The sequence below is a fragment of the Sceloporus occidentalis genome, unplaced genomic scaffold (assembly GCF_023333645.1).
Source record: "Sceloporus occidentalis isolate IW3139 unplaced genomic scaffold, rSceOcc1.0.p SCAF_224, whole genome shotgun sequence".
NCBI lineage: Eukaryota > Metazoa > Chordata > Lepidosauria > Squamata > Phrynosomatidae > Sceloporus > Sceloporus occidentalis.
This window is the reverse complement of record NW_028317204.1, coordinates 256639-274564: the sequence shown is the minus strand read 5'-3', so window position 1 is coordinate 274564 and position 17926 is coordinate 256639. Positions and strand designations below refer to the sequence as shown.

The 17926-nt window shown below is 41.5% G+C and overlaps 1 protein-coding gene across 1 annotated transcript in view; it reads right to left on the bottom strand.

The window, feature by feature from the left end:
* LOC149276799 (obscurin-like) overlaps positions 1-17926 on the bottom strand; it is a 163136-nt gene that overhangs the window by 100098 nt on the left and 45112 nt on the right. Inside the window, 17 exon segments of the mRNA XM_089503251.1 lie at positions 76-348; positions 709-975; positions 1619-1885; positions 2807-3073; positions 3581-3853; positions 4631-4891; positions 5016-5282; positions 5877-6143; positions 9341-9607; positions 10298-10564; positions 11279-11545; positions 12504-12770; positions 13413-13679; positions 14200-14466; positions 15081-15347; positions 15799-16065; positions 16318-16584. Of these exon segments, the coding sequence (XP_089359377.1) occupies positions 76-348; positions 709-975; positions 1619-1885; positions 2807-3073; positions 3581-3853; positions 4631-4891; positions 5016-5282; positions 5877-6143; positions 9341-9607; positions 10298-10564; positions 11279-11545; positions 12504-12770; positions 13413-13679; positions 14200-14466; positions 15081-15347; positions 15799-16065; positions 16318-16584 (4545 nt within the window).

The window sequence follows — 17926 nt, the reverse complement described above, 5'->3', positions numbered from 1 at the left end:
AGCTTCCTATCCATTCATTTTGTGGTGGGTCTCGTTCTTGTCTCGTTTAACTCTTTCCTAAGTATATCACCTTACCTTTTACAGTAAGCTCTCCAACAGTGGTGTTCTGTCCAACCCTAAAGCTGACGAGGCCCTTGTCTTCCAGGGACACCTTCCTTAAAGTCAAAGTGTGAATCTTGCCCTTATGGACAGATATCTCGTTCATCTCATTATTCTGCAGGGGAACGCCAGCCAGATACCACTGAACATCTTTCGCATTGTCCTTGGACACCTTACATTTGAAGATGGCGTCTTCTCCTTCCTCTACTATAATGTTCTCCAATTGGTCAACAATGAATGGTTCAGGTTCTGTAAGGGAAAGAAAACATCATTCAATTATTTCTCTGTTTATAAAGATTTCCAAACTCCTGCTATATAGTGGAGGATTGGCAAGTGCGCCAGAAGGTCATGGACCACACAAACCGTTTTATTTTGCCCAACAGCCTGCCGGAAAATCCAGAACTTGGTCATTCAATTAATCTGGTCAGTTAGCTTCAAATATGATAGATTTTATTGAATAATTATAGCTTAAATACCCTTTGTATAATGTGTTAACATTTTTTTAAAGTTCTTAGCAACAAAAATTCCAGAACATTCATAGTAAAGATAAATATTTTGTTAAATTCTGATATAATCAAGCGAATACATTGACCATTACGATCTGCGTACCTTTGACAGAGACGGCTGCGGTTGATGAGCGGTCCCCAGTGTCGCAGGTGTATTCTCCGGCGTCGGACTGCTGGAGTTTGTGTATATGGAGTTCCACCACATGCCCCGTTTGCCTCATCTCATACTTGGCCCCTGGCTTGAGCGTTGACCCAGCTTTCTTCCACGTAACTGGGGCATCGGGTTTAGAGATCTCCGCATGGAGGATGACTGATCTGTTCTCTTCACCCTCCTGGTTCTGCAGCGGTTTTGCTATCTGCACCGGCAGCGCTGAAAAATGACCATTTTTATCAGTAAAGTGACAGCTGCTACCGACGGGCATAAACCCCCCCCCCCCATGCTCCATCTTTGCGGCCAGTGTTTCGATGGCCAAGTATTCATGCCGTGACATTTACAACATTTCGGGAATTAGAGGTTTTTTTATGTCGTTGACATTAATAAGCGGACATGAAAAGTAACAAACTATTCACGAACACTTCTACAGACAGATATAACCTTTCGCCCATCTCTGTCGGTTATAATTCTCATCGAGTGGACGACAGCAAAGTAACAGAACCGGGTTTTGAATCGAGGTGAGTGCTGATTTGTGCCTTCCACATAACAGTGGAACAGTTTAATGTCTCCGGCACCCCATCTAAAGAAGAATGCATATTAAGGTACTCTGAGTAATCCTTCCTTACACACGGCACTCACCCGGCACAGAGGTTGCAGCCCTGCTGAAGCAGCAGCCACCCTCCTCCATGATTCTAAGATCAGTGGCTGAAATTAATGGGGGGGCTTTCCACATGTGTATGGAATATGAGCAGCGAGCGGAGCTGACTGGAGGTAAGTATATCACGTGCAGGTGGATGTGTTCAGGCCAGCAGGGCAGGAAAAAGGGCAAATGGATGTGGGGGGATTCTGCCGGTCTCACCTGTAACACTCACGGCCGCAGTGGTCTTCTGGTCTCCTGTATCACAGGTATAATCCCCGGAATCTTGCGGCTCAGCGCCGTGGATAATTAACTCCACAGTCTTCCCCTTTTGTTTTATTTCGTATTTGTCGCCGGCTTGCAGGGGCACCGTGCCCTTCGTCCATTGCACGGGAGCGTTGGGCTTCGAAAGCTGGGCTCGAACGACGACCGCGGAGCCTTCCTCACAAGTCTGGTTCTGGAGCTCTTGGTCAAAAAGTACCGGTATCGCTGCATAGAACCCAACAGGGGGAAGGTTAGACTGAGAGGGATGGGTGAATATTTTACAGGAACAATATCATGAAAATAATTTATTACATTGCATTAAGTTAATTACACTAAAGTTTGGGGTCACTGAGCTGTTTTCATGGAAAGCAGGGAAATTTCTGGCCGTAACATAATTACAAAAGGGTTTTCTAACCATCAATTAGCCTTTTAAACTTAAACTTGGATCAGCGAACACAGCGTGCCATTGGAACCCAGGAGTGATGGGAGTGATAAAGGGCCATTGGAACGCAGGAGTGATGGGAGTGATAAAGGGCCATTGGAGCGCAGGAGTGATGGGAGTGATAAAGGGCCGTTGGAACGCAGGAGTGATGGGAGTGATAAAGGGCTGTTGGAACACAGGAGTGATGGGAGTGATAAAGGGCCATTGGAGCGCAGGAGTGATGGGAGTGATAAAGGGCCGTTGGAACGCAGGAGTGATGGGAGTGATAAAGGGCTGTTGGAACACAGGAGTGATGGGAGTGATAAAGGGCCATTGGAGCACAGGAGTGATGGGAGTGATAAAGGGCTGTTGGAACACAGGAGTGATGGGAGTGATAAAGGGCCTCTGTGCGCCTATGAAGAGATTCCATTAAACATCAGTTGTTTCCAGCTACAAAAGTCATTTACAACATTAACCCCGTCTGCGCTGGATTTCTGATCCATTTCATGTTATTTTAATAATAAAATTTGCTTTTCTTTCAAAAACAAGGACATTTCCCAGTGACCCCAACCTTCTGAATGGTAGTGTGTATCAATATTGAACATACATGGGTTTTGTGTACCCATGAGATCAAGACTGTATCAGTATTAGGCTTAATTTATGCTCCGAATGTCTAAATATACCCTATTTAAATGGCTAATATAGAATTATTGTGAGGTCCACACCTGAAACGGATACTTTTGCTTTGGTTTGTTGATTTCCGATGTCACAGGTATAAACTCCAGAATCTTCTGGTTTTAAGCTGGAAATCTGCAATGTGTGGACAGTTCCGAAGTCCCGGATGTCATACTTCGCACTCGGCGAGATCTGTTCTGTGCCTTTTCTCCAAACCACGTGGACAGCAGGCTGGGAGACCTCGCACTGCAAAACAACCCCAGCATCTTCTTCCACCTCTGTGTCCTTCAGCTCTTTGGTAAACACCGGCAGTGGAGCTGAAACGCCAGGAGGTTAAAGTCTTAGATTACAGAGGAAGAGCTCCGAGACAAGATCTAGATAACCCACCATGCGGATACACTACGGCATCTGTCTAGACCCATCGTTTTCTTCATGTAAATGTCTTCATGTTGGACACGATCATCATTGTGCAGTAACTGTGTCCAGAGTGCAATTCAGGATTATTCATTAGGTGTGATCTACTTATTGAGTGGATACCAGAACCTCAGTTTGTTAAATGTTGTGTTTGTTCTCTAAACGGCCTTTGTAAGACCCAATAGATTGGTAAAGACGTAGAATGGCTACGACTATCAATGCCAGCCCTGCTTATACATAGAACAAAGTGGTGGAAATCCTCATGAGGAACATCTCCTCCAAGCAGGGTAGGATTGTAGATACACTGCCCAGTATACCCAACGTCTTTAAAGTTCCCTTTGTTGCCCTTTCACAGCTTTCTGATTCGGGTTGCGTCCCCCCCCTGTATTCTTATATTGTTACATTGTTACCTTTGACTACGAGCTCGGCTGTCGATGTATATGGCCCAACCCTAAAGATGACCGTTCCGGAGTCCTCCAAAGTCACTCCTTTCAGCTTCAGGAGATGGACCTTCTCTTTCTCCACTGAAATCTCATTCATTTCGTTGGTCTCTAGAGTAATTCCCTGCAGTTTCCATTCGACGTCCTTGGCATCCGCATGGGACACTTGGCATCTGAACTCCACATCCTCACCGGCAAACACAGACACGTCCTCCAGGCCGTGGACTACGGTCACGTCCAGTTCTGAATAAAAATAAGAAAGACAAACGTAATCAAAAGCCGTATCAATGGAAATGTTGGTGGCATTACTTGAGCGTTTTGTGGCCGTCTAAAAAAACTCAATAAAACAAATTTAGTGAATAAAGCCCTTCCGTGCAAAATTGCTTCTTCATGTGGTTCGACAAGCTTGCAATATATAAAGGAACACGTGGCATAAATGGAAGGGGACGGGATGCACCATTCATATCAAAACATTGAACCCACAGATCACTTTAAACTTCGGAGAGGGGAATATGTAGAGCCCCAATAATCGAATAGCTTAATTGTATTTAATATTTATTGATTATTCATCAAATGAAAAAAGACCCCATAAAAATAATCATTTACTAATGAAGAGGTTTCTACTTTTATTTGTCTATTAAGGTGGAACTTCCACTGTAATTTTAATACAAAGTATAATTTTGTAGTATCGTGTTTTCTGTTTTGAAACAATGAAACTTTTCGCAGGATACAATGTTTCTAACGTAGGTTTAGCTCGGTAGTCGTATCATTTACACCAAATATTATCTGTCAGGTCATCTAAAGGCTTTGTGGACACCTACCGGATTCCTTGTAGGGACACTTTGCCTGACCCTGGGTTGAATGTCACAAACTCCATGGCCCTCCATGACAGTACAAAACATGATATGCTTAGTCCTTTATCGTACAGCCATGGGGTAAAACGGCCTTGGTCTTAGCTATCATGTCCCTCAAACCATCCATATATCCCATATAACGCCCTGACAAGGATCTGGTAGTTACCTTTAACAGTTAGCGTCGCTGACGACTTCTTGTTCCGAGCCACACAGGTGTACTCTCCAGCATCCTCCATCTCCAGGTTGTTTATAATCAGCTCTCGCGCAGGACCGTCTGCTTTCATTTCATACTTGGAATTGGGTTGTAGCTTTATAGCGCCTTTCTGCCACTCCACCGTCGCCATCTTGGCAGACAATTCACAGCGCAATCTCGCTGTCCCGCGCTCCTCGACTTCCACGTTCTGGAGCGTCTTCACAAAGTGGAGGACTGTCGTTACACAAAAAGGAAAAAAAATATATTATCTTTGCCATAATGTAAAAAAAGGAACCATTTAACCTACAAATGATTCATTTCTTCCCCACCAGCGGAATAACTTTGTGGTCCAACTTACCGTTTACTTTAACCGTGGCAGTAGTCTGGTTGTCTCCCGTATCACACGTATAGTCGGCAGCATCTTCTGCTTCGGCGTCATAAATAACCAATTCGGCCACCGCGCCCTCTTGCCTCATCTCGTATTTGGCGCACGGGAAGAGCACCATCGTTCCTTTCCTCCATTCCAGAGGAGCATTGGGTTTGCTGGTTTCACAGCGGAGTGTGACAGTCACACCATCTTCCACCACTGTGTTCTTCAGGGGTTTCTTGAAGAGTACTGGCACAGCTAGAAATACACACAGAGGGTCATTGGGCAACCAAGATCCCAAAGCTAGAAATAAACCATACAGTACATTCACGTTCAAATCAAGGATAAACAGCCTCAGCTACAGGCTGGTTCTAGGTGAAGAGGGCAAAAAATGTTGAAGGGTGGCAGGTAGTTTTCATGATATACACCTAGGGAGCTGTACATTCCATTACAAGAGCACCAACAGATTCCGTAGCACTGTTACAATAGGGCAGAGTGAAAAAGAACAAGATGGGGACCTGAAATTTGAGGTCAGTTTCCTTCATGCATTTCATGTTGATGATTTTCAAGAATTGCCTACATTGTTGGAATGTCCTTACGCTCAAACCCTAAATATTCCCTGTTATATGCAGAAACGCTCCAGTACTAGCCCTGATCTACAGGTAACCCTAAAATCAGTTGCCTCCTCGCTGCATGGTCTTGTTAGGCTACTCCGATGTTAGCTAAACACGCGTGATGAGTATATAGAAAGTGTGTCATCCGGATGCATGAAGCAGTATTGCGAATGGTTATAGCGGACATGTTTTGCCCTGGAGAATTTAGAAATTACCCGTTTGACCTTTTAAACCATACCTTTCACTGTTAGATATGCTTTTGTTTCTTGGTCTCCCGTATCGCAGCTGTACTCTCCGGTGTCTTCAAGCTTAAGGTTGTGTATCAGCAACTCGACCGTCCGCTCCTTCTGCCTCATCTCGTATTTGGTGCCGGGCTGTAGACCGAGACCTCCTTTCCTCCACTCCACGGCAGCGTTAGGCTTGGAAAGCTCGCAGCGTAATGTCGCCGTTTTCTCCTCCTGGACCTCGCAGTTCTGGAGAGGTTGGGTGAACACGACCGGCAAAGCTAAGAAAGAAGAAGAAGATTAGCGTTAGACCATCCATTACTATGTCAACATTCTCATCGTGTGAACGGGCTCCATGTGGAGTGCCTGTGACAGACCACAAAATACCTCTCTCGCTCAGTCAATTTGCAAAAAGAGTTTTTCTGAAGAAAAAAAAAATTCTAACTGCTCCAGCGGTCCAGACCGTTTTTATTTGTTTGTATATTTTTGTTTTTGGAATGTGTGGTTGTTAATGAATATAGTTATGAGGCTGGAAAGTAACAGAATAAGGTAGAGTATGATTAAAAATTTAGATGTAGGTCAAAAGTTCTTAATCCAAGAAAAATAACTCAATGTGTGTTGACAAGAAACATACACAAAATTGGATTGGCCAATTTACAGCCATGATCTCTGTGCAAGGTTAATGTTAGACTTAGGGTTAAGGTGTGGGTTGGAGGGTTAGGTTAACTCTATGTCAGTCGCATGCCCTCACATGCTAACACTCGCAAAACAATTCAGAGATTCAGTAACCTCTGAAGGAGTTGTTTGTAAGGGCCTGCAAGCGCCTGAGACTTTCAGGCGAGGACATGTGAGTTCAGCATGGACTCGCATGTACTCACCTGTCACTGCCCCTTCTATATATATATATATATATTAAAGAAATAAAACAAGATAAAGGGGTATTTAAAAGGTATTTATGAAACCTGCTAGTGGGGTATAATAGTTCTATTTCATCATTTTAAGAGAGAGAAAAGTATTTATAGTATTTTATAGCTACGTGCAAGTCCTAATTAACAAAAAAAGGGTAAAAAAATTATATTTAGTCTATGCAGGCATTTTTCGAAGACCTTTTATGTAAATGTTGTTGATGCTTTAGGTTTTTTTAGAATTACGTTGTGTTTTCAAAATTTATTTGGCTTTGAATATAAAATACATTATGGACATTTCTCACAACGGTTCATTTTTGAAGTAGACAAATATTTTTTACCCGCCACACCATTTTCTACTCCAAGTTGATTTCAGATAAAACATGAAGGCCTTTATGCAAGTGGAGTGTAATATATTCCTATTAACTCTTTTCTACTCAGGTAAAATAAACACATTGTAGACATTTGTATAAAACATATATGTAAATAAAAGTTTTATTTGGCAAATAAAAACATCTAATAATATAATGAATATAAGAAAAAGGTAACGTTGCCAACATAGTTTTCTCTAGTGTTACCTCGTCTCGGATGATTATTTCTTATTATCAAAATTGCGTATTTGGATTGCGTCCTACCTGCAGCTGTCATGTTAAAAGCCAGGTCCCTTGGCCCAACCAACCATGGAAGACTCAAAGAACCCCATTCTTTTCACTGGAAGTTAGGTAGAAGTCGCCCCTCTAATACTCTACAAGAAGGCCAAATTTGCCCCAAAATGTGAGCATGGCTTGCCCTTTTCAGTAGAGTTTCAGACTCATTTTGCTCTTCTTTTTTTATCAATTCTCAGTTTATTGCATAAGTGGTAACAAACGCAGGGCACAAAATAAGAAGTACAGAGTAACAGCAAGAGATCAGATTACCAAACAGCATAGGAGGATACTGCACACGGTACAAACAAAAGTAGAACCACGCAGGTACATCAGCGGGAAAGAGCCATCCCCCAGGGAGACAGCACAGTGTAATACATGGATAAAACAGGGTACCCAAAATCACAGTGCCACAATGCATTACATGAGAAAGAAACCAAAACAAAATAAAACATGTCCGTCCCAAGGTCTATCGGGTAGCTCCAATACACAGTCGCCCAATGAAGGATACCGAGAGCCAACACAAAAGATGAGAGAACGACCCAGAGAGAGTGAGTCACAACCCCCTAAATGGAAATAGGTAAAGGGCGGTGTTCCAGGGACGTGACAAACGTCCTCCAGTGAAACCACCGAAGCTCAACCCTGTGCCCCGCACCCCTAGCCGACCCCACCAAAACCTCCATCTGGTAAACGAATTCGACCTGGTTCACCCAGGCCAGAAAGGGGGGAGGAGTGGCTGACTTCCAGTGGCGGGGGAGAACCACATTGGCAGCATTAATCAGGTGAAATGTCAAGGACCGCTTATAACAGGAATAAGAAAGCTGTGTGTGGTGGAGCAGAATGGACTCAGGAGAAGCCTGAAAGTCGGGATCGGCCACATCACGGATCACCGCAGTAACGGAATCCCAGAAGGGCCTAATAGCGGGGCAGGACCACCAAATATGTAACAAGGAGCCCGGGTGGGTCCCACACCTCCAGCAGCAAGGGGAAACCTGGGGAGCGAACCTATGAATATCCAAGGGAACCCTATACCATCTAGTAAGAATCTTAAAAGACGTCTCCTGCATCCGGCTAGACACCGTTCCCTTGTGGACAACAGAGAGGATCTTAGACCAATCCTCCGGGTCGAACGAGCAGGCCAAATCCCTCTCCCATAGGCTAAAATAATACGGCTTAGCGACCGACTCAGGGGAGAGCAAAAGTAAATACAGCTTAGACAAAAGATGGGGGGATTCCTTCGAATCCAAACAAAGCCTCTCCAGAGGAGAGAGAGGCTGGTCCATGCGCGACAGGACCGCCAAGGACGAGACAAAATGACTAAGCTGATGATAAAGGAACCGGAGGGAGAAAGAACAGGGTCCCGGACCCGACAGGGCCTCCAGAGGCTTCAAGGCTGTCCCAGCGACCACGTGACACAGACGCAGAGTGCGAATCCCCGGAGGGAGGAAAGCTTGTATGCCCCTCCCCGCCAAACCCGGGGGAAAGTCCGGGTTACCAACCAAGGGGGTCAATGGGCCGGGGACCCTAGCCACCACGCCAGCACCCAGCAATCTACGAAGAACCCGTAGGGTGGGGAGAAGGAAAGGATGGGCGGAAAACGTGACACACCTCGCGGGGACACGGATCCACGGTAACACGGACACCGGACACGTCAGGAAAGACCCCTCCACTAATACCCATTGCTTAACAGAATCTACGGACCATTCAACAACGCGGCGCAGGTGAGACGCCTGCCAGTACAGTTCCAAATTTGGAAGACCCATCCCCTCATTTTGCTCTTCTAAGGTATGTGGAAAATAAAAGAATATTGACGGTCAACGTATCTTCCTCCGCTAAGTAGACATTTTTTATAGGACATTTCTGGGCCGTTTAGCGAGGCTTCGGCATCAATCTTCATGGAAAAGAAGAAGAAATAAAGGAAATAGTTACCTGTCACGGTTAGGTTGCCAGTCGTCTGCTTTTCGTGGCACACGCAGGTGTAAGAGCCGGAATCCCCTAGCACAAGGTTACAGATCAGCAGCTCGGCGGTGGTCCCTCTCTGCTCTGTTTTGTACTTATCTCCGGGTTTTAGCTCCTGGGCTCCTTTCATCCATTTCACAGAAGCGTCCGGTTTACTGAGCTGACAACGTAGAGTTGCTACTTCCCCTTCCGTCGCTTCAATACTGTTAAGTTCTTCTTCAAAAAATGCAGGGATGGCTAGAAAAATAAAAGGAAAAAAAAATGAATTCCTATAACGGTTTAGAGATAATTTTATCATCATATCATGGCGTCCTTCCCAAACCAAAGGTGATTCCAGAAGCAAACAATCCAGGAAAATACGTTTTCTAACCATTTATGTTTTTCTATTTGTAAAAAGTTTGGACGTGTCATCAATTTCTTTTGTTTCCATAGATACTTCAGTTTCTGACCCAAAACTAAAGCTTTCCTGTACTACTTTAAAAGGTCCCACGGTCCTTTAAACCACGGAGTGCTGGGGTATAATATTACAGCCTGGCGATCCACAATGAAGACGGTGGCCATGATGGGGCTGCTCGTGGCACTTGGGTCAGTCTAAAGGTAAATACCTGCATATGTTTTGGACCAAAGTATAATAATCTATGAAGGCTTTATGAGATGTTAAATGATACAATAATGATAAACAACTGGATAATTAGAGTGTGTGTCAATTTTAACAAAGTGTCCAATCATGAATATTTGGGTGAATTCAGTCGAGGTGAGAAGACAATGAGGACGGGGGTAGGTAAAGGACTGGAATATTTCAGTTCAAGAATAAAATTATAAGGCTGTATCCCTAAATAAGCCATCTTCTCAAAACGGAGCAAAACGGCCAAACAGAGCTGTTATTTTTTGATATCTCACAGAGAACCAGAAGACTTTTTTTTTTACCGTTGACTTTCACCATGGCGGTAGATTTCTTGTCGCCGCACACACATGAATATTCGCCCGAATCCTTTACGTCAGCGTTACAGACGGACAGCTCAGCGGTGGGGCCGTCTTGCCGGAAGATATATTTGTCGCAGGCTCTGAGTTTGCTTCCGTTCTTCTTCCATTCCACGGGAATGCTGGCTTTATTCACCACGCAGCGCAGAGTGACCGCGTCGCCTTCCGTGACCTCAACGTCCTTCAGTTCCTCTTTGAAAATTATGGGCAAAGCTGGAAGCATAAATTTTCAAAGAGCACAATAAATACACAAGGTTCCCCCCAAAAAAATATGCATGACCCTATTAATCCTTTAGATTGTAAGCTTGCGAGCCAAGCTTTCTTTACCTGACCTAATCAGTTCATCTTAGTCTGTCAGTTCTAGTTTTAAATGTAGGGACTATAAGAAGTGCTGCGGGAGCTGTTAGTGCTTTATAAATAAAACAGTATAATCATTTGTATAAATATTTCCCCAAAGGTCCCTATATAAAACAGCTGATTTTTATGTACTTCACTAAAAGTACCATAACGTGGTTTCAAATAATGGATTCCTTCACTATTTTTAATGTCCAGAAGTAGAGAAATTACTAAAACAGTGAAAAAAAAAATATATTATATATATATATAAGCACATGACTGTGATACATATGTCTGGGATACATTAGACACATTAGACCTAATTAATTAAAATGCTCAATAATTCCATATTCTCTCTCTCTGAAATAATGTAATGTAAAATTAATTAAAAATAATTTTAAAAAATTGTAAAAATAATAAAAAAATATTAAAAAAAATATTTAAACAACCTGAGTAATTTTGGATGATTTTACAAATTAGTTTTTTTTCTTCAATTTTAGTAATCTTTGGTAAGACTTTCTGCTCATTTGATTAAAAGTTTTTAAGCATTTTAACATATTCTGCAGATGTATGTAAAAGAAACAAGGTTACCGTTCACAGTTAGAGAAGCGGACGTCTTCTGTTCTCCGCAGACACACATGTAGGTTCCCTTATCGGACGTCTCTACGTCACTGATCACTAGCTCTACGGTACAACCGTCCTGTCTCATTTCGTATTTGTCTGTCGGTTTGAGATCTTTCTCTCCTCTCTTCCACTGCACGGGGGCCGACGGCTTGGTCACCCCACAGCGCAGAACGGCCTTCCCCCCTTCCGTAACTTCAACGTTTGTCAGGTCAACGTTGAAGCGAGCGGGAAGTTCTAAAAAAAAAACAATTGGAAATGTGCAAAATTTCAAGCATTAAGTCTCGTGAGTTGTTCAGCTATTTGAAATATCAATTTGTAAATATTCATAGAATTTCAACATCTTACAGAAAATTTTTATTTCTGAATTACTATTTGTGAAATTGAAATAATCACAAATCAAAATATATATGGGGAAATGGAGAGATTACGGGAATAGTAAAGCATACATTTTTAAAAATTCCATTAAATTAGAAATATTTGTATATATGTGAGGGAACGGAGAGATTACAGTAAGAGTAAAGCTTACATTTTTTGAAAAATGTCAAATTTCATTATAAAAATATATGGAGAAATGGAGAGATTACGGGAATCGTAAAGCTTACATTTTTGAAAATTCCATTAAATTCTAAAATTATTTATATGGGGCAACGTCAATTTAATGATAAAAAAATATATATATATATATATGGTGAAATGGAGATTACACAAATAGTAAACATTACAGGAATAGTAAATTTTTTTTTTTTTTTTAATTCTATTAAACTATAAAAATATATATATGGGGAAATGGAGAGATTACAAGAATAGTAAAGCCTACATTTTTGAAAATTTCCCAAGAACCTTATATTCTAATAATTGCTCGCGCCAGATCCTATCAGGTAGAGCGGAACAATCTTGTCACCATCTTGCAATGAGCCACGTAACAAAAGAGGAGTGATGATGTCATGGGAAGGAATAATCACGTACATCGTAAGAACAGGAAGTTAAGATGGCTGCTCCTCTACACATGTAAGGTACAGACGTATAAACTGACAAAACACCATTAAACTGGTTTATTTTGTCTATAAAACCTTAAAATATAAGATTACGGGAAAGTAGCAGGTTCGTCCTAATCTCTGAAGACCTGAGAGAGCCGATACTTAACATGGACGGCGGGCATTGGAAGTAAAAGATACATGGTATAAATGTTTACCTGTCACTGTTAGGGTTGCTGTAGTGGCCTCCTCTCCACAAACACACGTGTAATTCCCAGAATCCTTCAGTTCCAGATCGCTGATTATTAGTTCCGCTGCGACCCCCTCCTGTCGCATTTTATGCTTTTTCCCGCCTTTAAGGGTTTCGTGACCTTTCTTCCATTCCACCTTGGCGTTGGGTTTAGTCAGCTTACAGCGGAAAGCGATGCTCTGACCCTCGACCTCTTCCTTATTTTTTAATCCCTCTTTGAAAAGTGCCGGCAATTCTAAGGAAAGCAAAAGAACGGAGCAGCTGAAACGAACGGGTCCAAAAATATAAGAAATAGGTTTTTGAATCGGAATTTAATATATATATTTTTTTTAAATAAAAAATGTAAGATTTCAGGATGTTCTCCGAGGTCACCACCTATTCCGTCTTGGGGAATATAGTTAAAACATGAGGTAGATAGAGAAGGTAGATAATGGAATCAAGGCAAGGAAACATTGGAAGGCCAATGGAAGAAGATATCGAAGAACATAACAGCATACGCCAGCGCCTTACTGGGGATGATGAATAGACCCTGGCACTTTAAAGATGGTGGCCACCAAATGACATAAGTGCTGCCGACGGCTGGATATGAGAGGCCGCGTATCACATTTTTTATGCTAATACAGCAGGACATATCCAGTCTATGAACAAATAAACAGAATTATACGCCGGTCTGCCGCTGGAGTACGGATCGCCGTCGGCAACCGGCCTACCGAGTATTTATAAAGTGTGCCAGATGACCAGTCCGGGCCTGGTAAACTAGAAATGGGAAAAATATAATGTTCTTTTAAAAAAACAGAAATCACTATTTATTATGGGTTTGTTTTTGTTTTTTTTTTAAAAAATAAAGCTTTTTCCATCTGCGGAACACACGAGTTACCCTGCACTGTCACGGTTGCTTTGGTTTGCTGGTCTCCGCATACGCACGAATAGGTTCCGGCATCGTTCAGGTCAAGGTTCTGAATTTTCAGTTCGGCGGAACCCCCGTCCCGCAGCATAATGTATTTGTCACTTGCTTCGAGCGCTCGATTTTCCTTTTTCCAAGAAACGGTTTCGTCACACTTATTCAGCTCGCAACGCAAGGTGGCGGTCTGACCTTCTGTCGCCACGTCATCTCTTAATTCCTCCACGAAGATTACAGGGAGCGCTATAAATACAAAGTATTTGTAAACATTTGGGTAACAAAAAATGTCGCGGGCCACCCCAAGGTTTGCATACAAAAAAAATCCAGTGATAATTTTGGCAATTGGTCATTTGAAAATTGAGCTAAATAATTCTGAAAGAGAGTAAATGTTAATTTCACAGAAGCTCAATAAAGTTATTTTGTACCATGTCCAAGGAACGTTGAGAAAGCAGCCTGTAATTAACAAGTTGCAGGCTGCTTTGTCTCAATGACCAGCAGAAACCAAAAAATATCTCAGCGCACAAATAATGTTTTCATAAAATTCTATTGAAAATGAGTTTAGCTCTTAAGCACTAAAAAGAAAGATATTTAAGGTACTTAAGGCAAAAGGCTGAAACCATCCCAAAATGGTAGATATGCAAAATAAGATGTATTTTCGAAAGGTTACTCTTAAAAATCAAGAGGTGAACAGATCCAAACAAAGATCTATGTGGTGTTAGTAGGAAATCAAGAGTTTTTTGGGTGTTTTTTTTTTTTTTTTTACCAGTCACTGCCAACGAAGCTGACGTTTTCTGATCTCCACAAACACACGTATATTCCCCGGCATCTTGCAGAGTGAGATTGCTGATCACCAGCTCCGCGACAAGGCTTTTCTGGACGGTCCTGAATCTATCGTTTGGTTCGAGAATCTGGTTGCTTTTCTTCCATGTTAGAGAAGCGTTGGGCTTGGTCAGTTCACAGCGGAAGGTGACCGATTGTCCTTCGACGGCTTCCTTGCTCTTTAACGGTACTTTAAATTGCGGTGGTAAGGCTGGCGTAAAATGAACAGGGCGTTAGGTATCGCCTGGAATCACCAGCTTATGAAATTAAAGACATGATCAACATATGGACAAGAAATCCAAAGAGGACACATAATATCAGCATTGGTCCATTTGCTGTCCCTAGCAGAAGCTCTAAAAACTGGAAAAAGTATCTGGTGATACAGAAAGTTTAAGAACCTCGAACATTCCACTGATGGAGTTTCCCTACATTTAGAACGTTACGCCACAATTCTATAGTTTAAAGTGGTTCCTTGTTTGTCAGACAACTTGAGGTATTCTAGAAAATCACTGATTTGTCCTTCTTTCCACCAATAATTTAGAAGATATAAGAAAAAACATTAATTTACCGTAACAACATCAGCTGGAAATCTATCATGATATAATCGTGATAAGGTGATGAAAAACATGCATTAAAACATTCTCGAAACCATGCAAAAAGATGGAAGATGAAGTCGGAGGAGAACGTGATGGATGATGGTGATGAAGGCGGGTGCTTTAGGACAGACCGCGTGCCAAAACATCGTTTTAATAACTCATAAGTGATTATTTGCTTGTGGCGGAGACAGTGAATAAGATGCCAGGGAAATTCTGGGTTATATTTTACCATTCACGGTTACAGAAGCCGTTGTTTGATGATTGCCACATATGCAAGTGTACTCCCCGCTATCTTGAAGAACCAAATGACTGATAACCAACTCTCCAACACAACCTTCCTGGTTGAATGAGTATTTATCGCTCGGACTGAGAATCTTGTGTCCTTTCCTCCATTCTAGACAAGCGTTAGCCGTTGTCAGCTCACAGCGCAAGGTCACTGTGCTACCTTCAAAAGATCCCTTGCTCCTTAGTTCTTTCTTAAACCTTGGCAAAAGAGCTGACACAAAATTCATCAGAAGAAGGATTAGATCTTAGAGTGTTTTTCTTCTGCTGAACAATACAGAACAACCAATAGACTAAGAAACAAAATGATATTTCTGGAGATTTTGTTTTGAGGGTAATTTGCCAGTATTAATGTTCAATAGGAATGAATTGATATATAAAACATACAGCTGTATGAAAAAAAAAACAAAATAAATGTTGTGTAAATGTCAAAAAAGGGTACTTTGGAGGATGGTGTAAAATGTATCTAATTAGAACAGCAAGACGAAGATTTTATACCAAAGTTTATCAACGAAAAAATTGGGGGGGGGGGTGAGACAATGCGGGAAAAAATGGTAAATGGAAACATTGTGTAAGAGTGATGATGAAGAAGATGGTTGTATGTTAGAGGCAAACAAATAACAAAAAGACGCCAAAAAAACCCTCAAAATAAAGCATTATTTTACCATTCACGTTCAGCGAAGCCGTTGTCTTGTGGTCTCCGCACACGCAGGTATACTCCCCGGCATCTTGTAGAACCAGATTGCTGATATGCAGCTCTGCGACAAGACCTTGTTGGATAAAAGTGTATTTATCACTCGTTCTGAGAAGGTTTCCTCCTTTCCTCCATTCCAGAGAAGCGGTGGGTTTGGTCAGCTGGCAACATAAAGTTACCGAGCTCCCTTCGACGGCTTCCTTGTTCTGTAGGCCTTCCTTAAACCTTGGCGGTAGAGCTAATGGGATGGAATGTAGAATGCTTAGAAACGTTTGGATGACACAGATTACTTAAATAAAAAAGCCATGAGTCAAACCCATGAGAGGTTAAGATGACAATAAAGTGAGATGGTCTGCGAGGGAAACAATGAAGATGATGACAAAAAGAAAGCGAAGAAGAGTGAATGTTAAGATGTTGGAACACAGAAGATGGAAGAACATCCAGACACTTGCGGTTAATGGATGTCTGGACATCAAGACATATAGTTTACCATTGATGGTGATGTTGGCCGCTGTCTGCTTGTCTCCGCACACACAGGTGTACTTCCCAGTATCATGAAGGTCCGCGTTATTGATAACGAGTTCAGCGATAAGGCCATCTTGAATGACCTTGTATTTATCGCTTGGTTGGAGGGTCTTGTCTTCTTTCCTCCATTCTAAAGAAGCTCCAGACTTGGTCAGTTCGCAGCGCAAAGTGACCGAGTCGCCTTCAACAGCCTCTTTGTTCCTCAGCTCTTCCTTGAATTCGGGTGGGAGAGCTGGTGTAGGATGGAACATATACATGGGTTGTTATAGTTTTTTTTTTTTTTTTTTTTTAACTATAACGTTACATGAATTCTCCAAAATAAGCAAGACAACAATATTATCAAATAATATACAAATCATTATTTTGTCCCTTTAGAAATTGGCCAATGGGAGAAAAAAAATGAAGTCTCCATAGCAGATCAGCATTTGAAAAAATGTAAAAATTTAATTGCCTTTTATCACTTTTATCAATTGTATGTTTTCAAATAAATATACTAAAAGCCAAAACTGATAAAATTAAAATAAACTGTGATATGAATACATATCTAGTATGAACTCTACATCCTATTGGTTACTAGACACAGAGATTACGGTGGTTTAATATTTATTATTTTTAGTTCTTGTAACAGGTTTTTTTCTCCATAACAGATTCTTTCCACTTTACTGACGCTGTGTCCAAAAAATCCAGAATCGCGGTAATATTAATAGACAATAAAAAAAAAAAAAAACAATAATATTCATGGTGTTTTGTGATTAAATGATTGAAACAAAGACAAAGTTACTCTGGAATTTAGAAGCTGAAAGTACATTGAATCAGTAAAGTACAAATAAATTGTAAATGAATCTCTAAAGTATCTTATACACAATTAATAAAACCTCCTCCATATAGAGTACCCCTGTATAATAATAAAAAGTGTTATTAAAGTGACACAAAACTGATTTTTTTTTGATCCACAAGAAAATAATAAAGCAAATTTTACATTTACACTAAAAATATGTTGCGGGATCGTTTCCTTAAGAGACTCTTAAAATGATTTATTTAACCCCGAGGCTCACTTCCGCCTGCTGCCTTCTATATGTTTTTCTATTCAGGAGTCGGTCTCCAATCAGAGTAGCCGGCTTAGGATCCTACATCGCGGTATAGAGAAAAGCCATGAAAAACTTACAATTCTGTTATTTCGATAAGCGCACAGATGCGCAAAACATTTGTTTGTTAAAGTTGAGTCTTCTTGGCAAACCTCTATGTGTTTAAAGTGTAGACGATGCAAAGATGACCCCGTCCTACTGTGCAAGAGGTAATAATGTGTGGCACAAAAATCCAGATACTTCTCGAGTTCCAATAATAACAAAATAAGGTATCTACAGGTATCATTCTCCCCACTTCCCCCATCCCATGCGGGGTGTTTCTGGCATCATACCATTAACCTAGCGGAGTATAGTCTTTCCTAGGGTACTTAAAAATAAATGAAATGCTATTACCCTCCTGTCCTCCCAACCCATGGCCAGTGGGATGAGGTGGCTTAAAAAACATTTAGGATGGAATGGATCCCATTCCATGCCTCTTCCTCTATCTTT